The 10856-nt window shown below is 37.7% G+C and overlaps 1 protein-coding gene across 2 annotated transcripts in view; it reads right to left on the bottom strand.

The window, feature by feature from the left end:
• FIP1L1 (factor interacting with PAPOLA and CPSF1) overlaps positions 1–10856 on the bottom strand; it is a 36956-nt gene extending 26100 nt beyond the window's left edge. The window contains exons 1-8 of one of the 2 annotated variants that reach the window (XM_063157280.1): positions 10742–10856; positions 10014–10053; positions 7599–7656; positions 4917–5020; positions 2603–2664; positions 2289–2396; positions 1011–1141; positions 667–735 (exon numbers count right to left, since the gene is read on the bottom strand). In XM_063157280.1, coding sequence (XP_063013350.1) covers positions 667–735; positions 1011–1141; positions 2289–2396; positions 2603–2664; positions 4917–5020; positions 7599–7656; positions 10014–10053; positions 10742–10823 — 654 coding nt within the window. In that variant the 5' untranslated portion in view covers positions 10824–10856. The remainder of the gene's footprint in view (positions 1–666; positions 736–1010; positions 1142–2288; positions 2397–2602; positions 2665–4916; positions 5021–7598; positions 7657–10013; positions 10054–10741) is intronic. The other variant, XM_063157281.1, reaches the window with a different exon arrangement.

The following is a 10856-nucleotide window of genomic DNA, read 5'->3' on the forward strand; positions in this document are numbered from 1 at the left end:
AAAATGACTACATATTAAGAATAGGTAAAATAAATAACCTTTGTGGTATAATTTTAAGTTTAGTATCAAAGACGTAAACGAGAAACTGAGAAAATAAAAATAAAGTTCAATCCTTAGGATAAATGCTGTCATGTCGTTCTATTCTCTGAAAACCAGGATTTCTGAATGGAAAAATTATTATACATAACTCAATTAATTGTTAGCTAACCCCAGAAGAGCAACACAAAAATATGGAAGATTGATTTTCTTATCAGAGCTGTCAAGGATAACTGTTACAAACATTGTAGTAAGAGCTACAATGCCACAGGAAAAACAAACATGCCATAATCTACAAAAGCTTCCCCACCACATCTGCACAAATCCTTTAATCCGCACAAATGAACACACTACAACTACAAATACACCATCACATCAAGAAAAATTAATTTCACTGGGAAATTAGTTAGTTCACCAGGCCACTAACTCACATGCTTGCAGAAGAGTGATGAACAAAGCAACACTTTTTAATCCACATTTTGTGACATACACAGAAAGTCACTGATGTAGGATGAGAGTATGAAACAATGGCTGCGTCCATATCAGTTGTTCTTCTATCAGTCTGTGCTGGCATGGGAAGCAATACCCAAGAAAAATGAGAGCAACCAACAAAATTTTACTAAAATTCACCTTTAAAAGATGGTATCTGCCATCGAGAATCTCTGCACTTGGTCTTAGTTCCATAGCTTTGTCTTCAGCCTAAGTTAAATAACACATTGCCCATTAAGATACCACACAATTCTGAAATGATGGGCCACAGTCTCAATAAAGGTACAGATGCAATCTAGCTGTAGCTGTCTGTCACACTATCCACACAAACTGCCAGTGAAGCAACACAGTAACACTCAAGGTTCAGGGAAGGGAGTCAGGTGCAAACTCTAACAAATCTACTGAACTGTGCAGAACAAGCTTATGACTCACAAGCAGCTTTACAGGGAAAAAAACATGTACAATACAAAAAAATCACTATTTACCGTGATTTTATTTGTGGTTGAGGTAACTGGCAAAATTTCAAGACCCATTCGTATTCTCTTTTGTTTTTCACAGTAAGCTTTCCAGGTATCTTCATTGAAGCCATAGTTAAAGTAATCTGAGAGATCAGCCCCTTTAAGCAGAGAAGCATAGGTTTTTTAGGACATTACAAAGTTCATCCTTCCTCCACTAAACATATATACACACCTCTACTTAGAGCATCAAAACTGATTAGGTATTGATCTAAAAAGCACAACTGAAATGTACAATTCATCAATAGACAGAGTGCTCATTGCTAAGATTGTAAACCCACTGAAATTTAGTCAGAAACACGAACTTGCCTAGCATCATGAAGTGGGGACCAAGGGTAGAGAATATCATGGGATATTATAATCTCCCACATCTTTACAACAAGATAAATATAAGATCTATAGATTTGCTTTATGTTCAGTGAAGAACCACTCCCTTTTGTTTTGCTAGTTCTGTATTTGACTTCTCACTTTGTTTTGGCTCCTAGTTTTTAGGGTAAGAGAGAACAGTTGTAACTCAAATGCACAGAATATATTTAATACATCTAACATTTCAAACACCAGATAATCATCAAAGGCTTCTCTATTTTCCATTTTGCAGACACTATTTGTACTACCATAGCAATACACAAACATAAGAAAAAAACCTATATGCAGCAGCAAGATGTACTGGTACTAAAAAACCAAATCAACGCTGGTAAAATTAGACAAGCCTGGACAAACCACTTGAGCCAACGAGACAAAACAGAGGAGACTCATGGAAAGTCTTTGCAGCAAGTCCCAGTTTCTTATTCAAAGCTCATGTCTAGGATGCCTATGCATGAACACAACATAGCACAGGAAATTACATTTCACCATTCTTCATGCTAAAACCAGCCAGAACTATTTTGCACATTTTGCGATGTCTATTGTTCCATGGCACAGAGCAATGGCAGAAATCTCCACAGGAACACAGATTTCCAAGGAGAGCTCAGGATACACATGTATTAAAAAAATAAAAATGGCCTATCTCTCCTGACATGTGATGGAGATGTATACTAACAAACATGGCACACCCAAGCACTCTGTGGCACAGCAGGAAGGTAACAAGTAACATAGTTGCTTTTTCCAAATTATGCTTTGTACATAATTATGCTTTGTACACTACCTTTGAGGGATAGGTAAGATGACATCTACATGCACTCAACAGAAACAACTACTAAAATAACCTACTGAACACCTACGTATCAGTGAACATAAACCAGACATTACCTGGCTTTCTCCAAGGTTTATCTTCAAAAGAATCTAAATCTACTTCCAGAAGTGGCACACCATTAATACTCCCTGGTGCATCTAGATCCAGTCCCTTAACTTTTGCACCTGTGAAGAAAAGTTAGTTAGAGCCTTCTGTCTCTACCAAATGGAATTTTATCAGTACCATTACACTTAGAGTAATAAAAAATAAATTAAAAGCTAGAAAAAAATTATCAATAAGTTTTAAAATAAACAATTATTTTCCTAATCCAGAACAATATCCAATATGTTTTGGGTTTTTTTTACTAATATTACTGAGTAAATTTTCTTACCAGAAGATCCATAAGCTCGTCCTCCTGCCTTAATATTGAGATTCACAGGTGCTGCTCCATAACTTCAAGAAATTAACAAAAACCGGAATTAGACAAAGAAAAGTTTTAAACCAGAAGAAAACACAAAACAAGAGATAGCTAGATCCAGAAACATATTGGACCCAGGCTCAATCACCATCCTGAATCTCTAGCTTTCCAAGCTGGTAACTGTAAAGGTAAAGAGATCAGCCTAGGAGGAAGAGAGAGTACCTTTCTATGCTCAGTAGCAACTTCTCCAACTAATAAACAGTAGTGAAGCAAGTTCCAGTCACTCTTCCTGAGATGAAAGGATAAAGACCTTGATAGAAACAAGAATGGACAGAACCAGAAGAAGAGAGAGAAAGGAAAAATGCAGTTCATTTAGGGATACAGATGACAGTCTGGGGATTAGAGTAAAAACAAAATAAATAAAAAAAAAAAAAGGAAGGGTTTAGATGGATCATTTTATCTTTTCATAATCATTCCATTTAATCTGTACAGAAGTGAAAAATACAAGCATTTCTCTAAAATAACTGAAGTGCTGTGTCAATGTACTTCTAGTAATCATCTATCCTTGTAAACAACAGAAAAGTATGCAATTTTTCACTTTCTAAAATACTTGAGAGCTTTCTTCAAAAAAAACTTGGAAACTTAACTACTGCATAGATCTAACTACCTTAGGAATTACAGAATTGTTCATTTGCAACATTAAGAGCTAGCTCTCCCTACCATTTGTGTGTAATGTAACTTATCCTCACAGGTGACCCATATACATCATGAGATTTGCATATAATTAGAAGGTCAGGGTATGGTTTACAGTATCCACTTCCATGCAGTGCTAGTTTTCTTTCAAGTGCTACAACAGCATAAAAACCAACACAAAACATTTAACCTTCTGATCTGCCACACTGTATTTGTGCATGATTTTCTGAAACAAATCTATTAGGATTTTTAAACTGCAGTTGACTACTACATGGAAAACTGTTTAATCCTATAAAACAGACTTGTTCTACTGCAGTTGAAATGTACAATGTTCCATTTGTTTTAGATTTCTGCTCTTCTGTGAACTTTATGTCTAAACCACCCAGAAAAGAAGATTTTTGAGAAGACAGGCATTTCTATATAAAACTTTCTGCTCTAATTAGACTTAGGATCACCTGCTCATTGTTCCTGCATACATGGAAAGAGCATCAGCAAATCACTGAGAATATAAATCTAGTTTTGCTTTAGGACCACAAAGCTGGAAGCCACTGCCTAGACCGCAAGAACACTGCAAGTTACTGAACGCAGAAAAATAAAGAACTGAAAGAATTGGCACTTCTATTACATTCATTTGCACATTATTTTAGAACATGAAACACTGAAAGTTTAAAAATACTATGTTTCAAACAGGAGTAAATCACCTGCATTCTAAAGTTAAAAACACTATATACATGAGTCAGACCCACCTGCAGACCTGTCATAATTTAAGAAATGGCACCCTAGTAACTCTGGTTTTAATAAGCATAAAAACATTAGCATTGCCAAGAAAAACAAGCAAACCATGTCCCTCAGCAAATTTCCATTCAATGAAAAATATTATTTCATAATTTTGGGTAAAATTAGCACTGTATGAAAGTGTTCAGTAAAAATAAGCCCTTTTGCAAGATCAGAAGGAATACGGGGCAATAAAAGTAGCAAGATCAGTATAAATGCCCAAACAATGATCTTGAGAAATAATCTCCAGAGACTCACAGTTTCATCCTAAAGTAGATTAAAATCTTATTTGAGAACATTAATTGGGATTGAAACTACAAAGGTCTAATTAGAACTGTGTCCACTACAAACAGGATGAGGGACAAACACTTCTCATGCTCTTGCCATTCTATCCTTTGCAACCAAAATGTCACTGTCACAGTAACGACCCAAAAAATGCTATATAACATAGCCATTCCCTAATAAGAAACAACCCATGCATTTACAAACTTAATACAATCATTTCTCAAATCTGAAAACACAATTTAAACTTATATAGAACTCTTCCTTGCACTCCACTGATTTCATTTCACTTGTTTTCAAGCCACTGTATCATTAAAAACATTGTTAAAGAACTAACAAAGTTCTTAATTGACAGTAATTGTGCACACAATCTGCCATTTTTGGCAAGTATTAAATGGCAAATATTTGGAAAAGAATAAAAAAATATTAAGAATATCAATATTAAAAAGGCAAATAAATTACAAGCATTAAAGAGACTGCATTTACAATTAAATATAATCTCAAATGTTTCCTCAGTTAATGTTTGCAAATAACTTACCTAAACTGTGGAGCTCCTGTCTTAATATCCCCTATGGTGACTTGAACATCATCTTCATCATCATCACTATCACTATCACTGTCATCCTCAGCCTCTGCCACCTTCTATAAAAGAAAAAGTCATTGCTTAGACAGAAAGCAGTCACTTACCTTCACCACAATGGAAACACAATCCAGACAAAACCATCCATTCTAGAAAGCTTTGAAAGAAGAAAATTCTCCTCTTCCTAGACATTAGAATTGAGTAGCATTAACAGCAAATTCAGGAGGTTACAAGTATCTGAAACATCTGGATCAAAATAGAGAAGTGTCTTTAATACTAGGTTCAGTTTCTCAAGCATAAAAGAGTTTCCACTATCTAATATCCTCCTTCCGTCTATCTAGCTCATACACACTGGTTCTATTCTTACATTGTCATTCAGGAAAGGACTAAAAGATATGGAAGACTAGCTTCTTGCCATCATCAATTATATACTCAGCATAACTCAAATAAATGTTTCCCCAGCTGATGATGAACATTAGAGAAATCTATCTAGTTCCTTAAGTAAGTAAGCTACATAAAATACTTGAGACACTTCAGCAAACAGACTGAAAAATCAGAGCTTTTTAGGCTCCAGACAAGCACTAAACATGTCCCTACTACATAGTAATGATCAATTCATTACTTTATTTTTTTGTAGATCTGGTTCTTTCCTCCCAATGAACATCACTCTCCTTTCTCTACGCAGAATTCAATAAACATATATTAACCAGTCAGTTCTTCACAGTTAGACCTCAATCTCACTACCTTGATTAACTTTGAATCATCAGAAAACTCCTAATTTCACAACTTAGCTCTTTTCCAAGTAAATACATTAAACAGCACAGGTTAAGCATAAAATTCCAGGGAATCCTCTCTGGAGGTGGCTTTCCTTTACTGTGAAAATAGAACCCTGACTTCTACCCTGTGTTTTCTATCTATTACAAACCAGCTAAAATCAGTTATCAACATAGGGCTCATTCTGTAACTGCACAGTTTTTAAAAATACTTTGGTGAGGAACTTCTTCTAAAACTTTGTGGAATCCAAATGAACTTTTCAACCAAATCACTCTTATTCACATATTGGAATTCTTCAGCAAAAGACTGAACTCGTGAAAGCCAAGCTGATTCTGCCCTAGCAGCCTTCAGTTATCCATGCACAGCTGGGTTCCAGCCCTTGTCTACTATACCATCTATTAAGTGGCCCTGTACATAAAGAAAATCAACAAAAATCAACAGCTCCTTAGAAAGTAAGATGTTGGAGAGCAGTTCATCCTCACTGCACAACATTAATATAATTTCATAATGATGAAGAGTCTGTTCTTGGGGTAGGGAAGGTGGGGCAAGTCTAGATCAGTATGGATATTCTGTAAATGACAGCTGAAGACAGTCTTTCAACTCCACATGGCTGAAAAGTGCAAATTCACCATTCATCAGGCAACCCACACAGATGCCACTACAAAGGCATCAAACAGGAAATAAAATTTTGTTTGGACAATGTACCTTTTCAACCAAAACCCACTTCACTTATAAGCAATGATTTTTTAGTTCCCTCTGCACAGAAATATTCACCTGCTCCTATTCCATCAACTTGAACAACATCCATTTTTCTAAGCTGCTGCTTAGAACATTCATGGACACCATTTACAATTAAGTTCTCAATTTTGTGGAGATATTCTAATGATAACCTAACAATGCCAGGCTATATATAGGTTAAAAAAATTTACAACATGTAAGTAGAAGAAAATGGAGCCTGTAAGGATTTCCAGAAATACAAACACTTTTGATGCACTTTATGTAGCTTTTGAGTTTAGACAACTGAAGTAAGTTTTAAGATTTTAAAAACTTCTTCCCCAATTTTAAATAAACTGTAATGCCTTTCATAAATAAAGTGTTAGAGTTACTGTAAAAAAAGTACTTCCCTAAGAGGCCAGTCCTTGAAACTTGCACAAATATCTCAATAATGGTTTCTACATAATTTAAAGTTATTTCTTGGAGTATATAAGTCAAAAAGTCCCACTGAAGTAAAACTACAATCTTCTCACAGAACTTCTCACAGTTAAATTTTTCCCATTCACAGTAACCTGAATCCTTTAACCAACACAGCAACTGTAAATTCAATTTCTTGGTCCTTTCCATCATCATACTAACACTGATGTCATCACACATATCAAACATTGAAGACCACCCCAAGTAAGTGTTACACTGCCTCTGAAAGGCATGTGTAATTCATCTCTTGGTTCACACTTTCACATAGTTTTGTAAATCCTCCTTGTCTATCATATCCAAAATAAGAAAAATGCTCAGAGGACTTTATTTTCTCATCACTAAGAAAAAACAAACCATCATTTTGAAAAGCATGTCTCTGAGAAAAGAGAGGTGTCTTCAAGCACCGTCTTTCTGTCTCCCCCCAAAAAAACCTACGAGTACTATTTATTTATTTTCTGTAAATTAGATTTAAGAATTGGACTTAACTGGAAAATTGATTTCCTAATTTAGTAATTTCTATAGTTTCTGCAGCTCACAAACACATTTTAGAAAAAAAAGGTGCACACTTAGGCATTAATTCATTTAAATATAAGTCCTAGTCAAATTATGGACTCCCAGAAAGTCATTACATCACAACATTTTAAAACAGTATTTCAAAAACATGTTTAAAACTACCGTTTTCACAACGCCATTTTCTGCAGCTTCCTCTTCACTTCCAGGTGGGGGTGGAACACTTAAACAAAAACAAACAGGAAAAGGTGAAACTAGGTATTTATGCACATGCTATTTCACAGGTATCAGCTAATGATGAAAAGAAGCTTTGCTTCCTCATTCCAGATGAAAAGCCAAAACTCCAGTTGTCTTCAGCATTGATTAAAAAACAAAGTTGACTTGTTAAAAAAACCAAGATGAATGTAACTTTATATTAGCAATATTTTGCTATCATAAATCATACTAACTGAATGTTCATAGAACAGTTGGAAGCAATGAGGCATTACACTTGGATCTTCCTTTGAAATCAAACTGAAATCCTTTGTAACTTATGAAGGGAGAGTAAGCTGTTTGATTTTTTTTCCCTGAAGACTGACTTTTCAAAGACATAATGGAAAAAAAAACATTTAAACATCCCCAGGTAATGTGTCACTAAACAGAATTCCCATATCAGCATTGTGAAATTTCCTTCTCCCATATGGAATAGTTACAATGCAATGACTAATTCAATTATATTTAACTGTAGATTGAGAACTGTAAAAATTTTAAAACTACTGGTCCACCTGAAAGGATGAGTACTGTGACATCCAGGCCCATGAGCTGTCTCACTGAGCCTACATAGGGCTGTTTCCTACACAGTAATATTTTAACTTCCACAGTCCCATTAGCTGTTAGGATGCTGCACCACAAATAGCAGAGTAAGTAGGGAGCCATCTAGAAATAATATTCTTTCACTGAAAAGGTATTTATGAAACAGAGTGTGCAACTGGCAATTTTTATTGAGTAGAATGAATCTAACCCCATACTCTGCTGGCAACACACCCATGAGCGTTGCCCCCAACACAGCCCAGCTACTGCCTCAGGGTTCAAGCTTGATCATTTCACTTCATCACCTGGTAAAATGACAGACTAGGTACAGAACCTGAATAACACATCACAATTTCTGTATATACAAACAACGCCAAATCTGAGAGGCCAGAGACCAAAACTTTTAACAGCTGAACTGTCCCCATACTTCAACAGTTCTCAACAAAATTTTAAGATGGGTAAGTTAGTATTTGTTATGCTTTTTGTCCAAAACTGCATTGTGACAGCCAAATGCCAAGCTAGACACCATTGACCAAAAACTGGAGTACGCTTTCTAAAAATCATTTTGGCCTCCATGCAAGTAATTTTCCTAAGTAACAACAGTAGTGACAAACATGCCAGGTCAAGAAAAGGTAACTGAACATAAGGAATCAACTGATATGGAATAGCTTCTAAATAAAGAGCAAATAAATAACTAGAACTCTTTGTCCTGGAAGAGACAAGATTCAAGACAAATGCAAGAGAGCCCTAAAAACCTGCTAAATGACATGGAAAAAGTCAAAGAAAACAACTCTGTTTCTTATACTTCAGAAATAATGGGAATCAAATAATCACACCTGTAGCTGCTTCACAATGATATCATTTATAGTCATGTGGTGGAGGTAATTACTGCTTTGTCACTCTGTGCTTGTCAAAGTTGACAAGAGTTCAAAGGAGCAACTGAGCAAGCTTACGAACAAGCAGTCCACCAAAGCTAACCAAATGCAAGAGCTCTCACTGAAAAAATGGAAACAACTACAGAAAATAAGAATGTATGTTTTCACAAATTGATTTGCCCTTTATTTGTTTAATATACCTTGACAATCAATAATTTCCATATTTTACCAATTATGAGACTTCCTTCATTTAGCACAAGTGATTGATTCCCTTTTCCAGTCACTTCTCATTACTAATCTCCATTAACTTTTTTAGATTTCCAAGGGAGCATCTTTGTGCCCTCATATAGCTCTTTGTAACTCAAGCAGGTTCCCCTCAGATACTTCCAAAGCTTTCCTAAGTTTCTCTAAGTTTCTTTGAAATACTGTCTTACTGGTTAAAAAAAAACTAACCATGCTAGCCCTGCAAGCCTAAGCAGACGTGATCTGTACATCAGACCACCTGGTAATCTTCCACTGCTTCCTTGTATTGCTGTTTTTGCAACTGCACTGCAAACTCTTTGGGAGACAGGATGTTTTTCCATCGCTAAATTATCCCAAACAAGTCCTGATCCATCATTAAGATCACAAAGCACAACGATTACAAAAATAAAAGACCTGTTGGCATTCTGTGAGTGGTTATTGCTGTCCATACAGTTAAACTAACTCTCATACTTAAGTGACTCAATTTCACAGGTACAGCCATTTCAAAGAAAAGCAAAGTCCAAATATACTATCTTAAGGACACTTTCAAAGACACCAGAGTGGGTTCAGATCCTACCAGCTTTGAAAGTTGGTAGGAGCTGGGAAGAAGAATGTAGTGAACACAGGTTTTGTGCAGCCATGCTACAGGGCTTCCAGTTGTCAAGATACTCACCTAGATTTTTCTTCCTCTGGTCTCTCTGCTTCATTTTCATCTACCATAAGAAAAAACACAATATTTAAGAATAAAATCCCTAGGGTATCAACTGTGACAGATTATCTTGGGATGTAGAATATTAGGCAAGTCTTTAGAGACATATTGACTATTGAGACATATGCTTAACATTTCAGTTGTGAAATCAGTCGAGCAGACCTCTAAGCAATTACAGTGCTCCGCACTGACAGGTCCACCACATGGGCAAGGTATAATTTATATGATTCATTAACATCTGAACATATAGTCCATAAAGTTTCATAAAAAGTTAATACATAAAAGATTAAGCCTCTTTCAGTATTTCAACGCGGGGAAGTCGGGCAGGAGAGCACCAGGGAGAGCTCGGCGGCCCCGGGGGTGCCTATGGGGCAGGGACACCACGCGGGGCTCCCGCCGCTGAGGCCCAGCACGCCTCGGCCTGCGCGGCCCGGGCTGAGGGCCCGCGGCACCGGCACCGGACACCGGGGAAGGGAAGGGGCCGGGAGCCATCGCCCCCGAGGGGCTGGCCGGGAGGAGAGAGGGGGCTGAGCAGCCACGGGGACGGCGGGACCGGGGGACCTTGTTCAGCGGCCCGGCGAGGCGGCTCACGGCGCGGCCTGCGCACCCCCGCACGGCCCCCCCGCCGCGGCGGCGCCGGGCCGGCCCGCTGGGGAGGCGGGCTGGGCACGGGGGTCGGGGAAGGTCCGTACCGCCATAGAGCCACTCCTCCTCCTCGTCCCCGGCGGCCCCATCGGCGTCCGCCGACAGCCGCTCCGCCTCGCCGGTAGACATGGCCGCCTCCCGCGGGACGCGCGGGCCCGGCCC

The sequence above is a fragment of the Melospiza melodia genome, chromosome 5, assembly GCF_035770615.1.
Source record: "Melospiza melodia melodia isolate bMelMel2 chromosome 5, bMelMel2.pri, whole genome shotgun sequence".
Lineage (NCBI taxonomy): Eukaryota > Metazoa > Chordata > Aves > Passeriformes > Passerellidae > Melospiza > Melospiza melodia.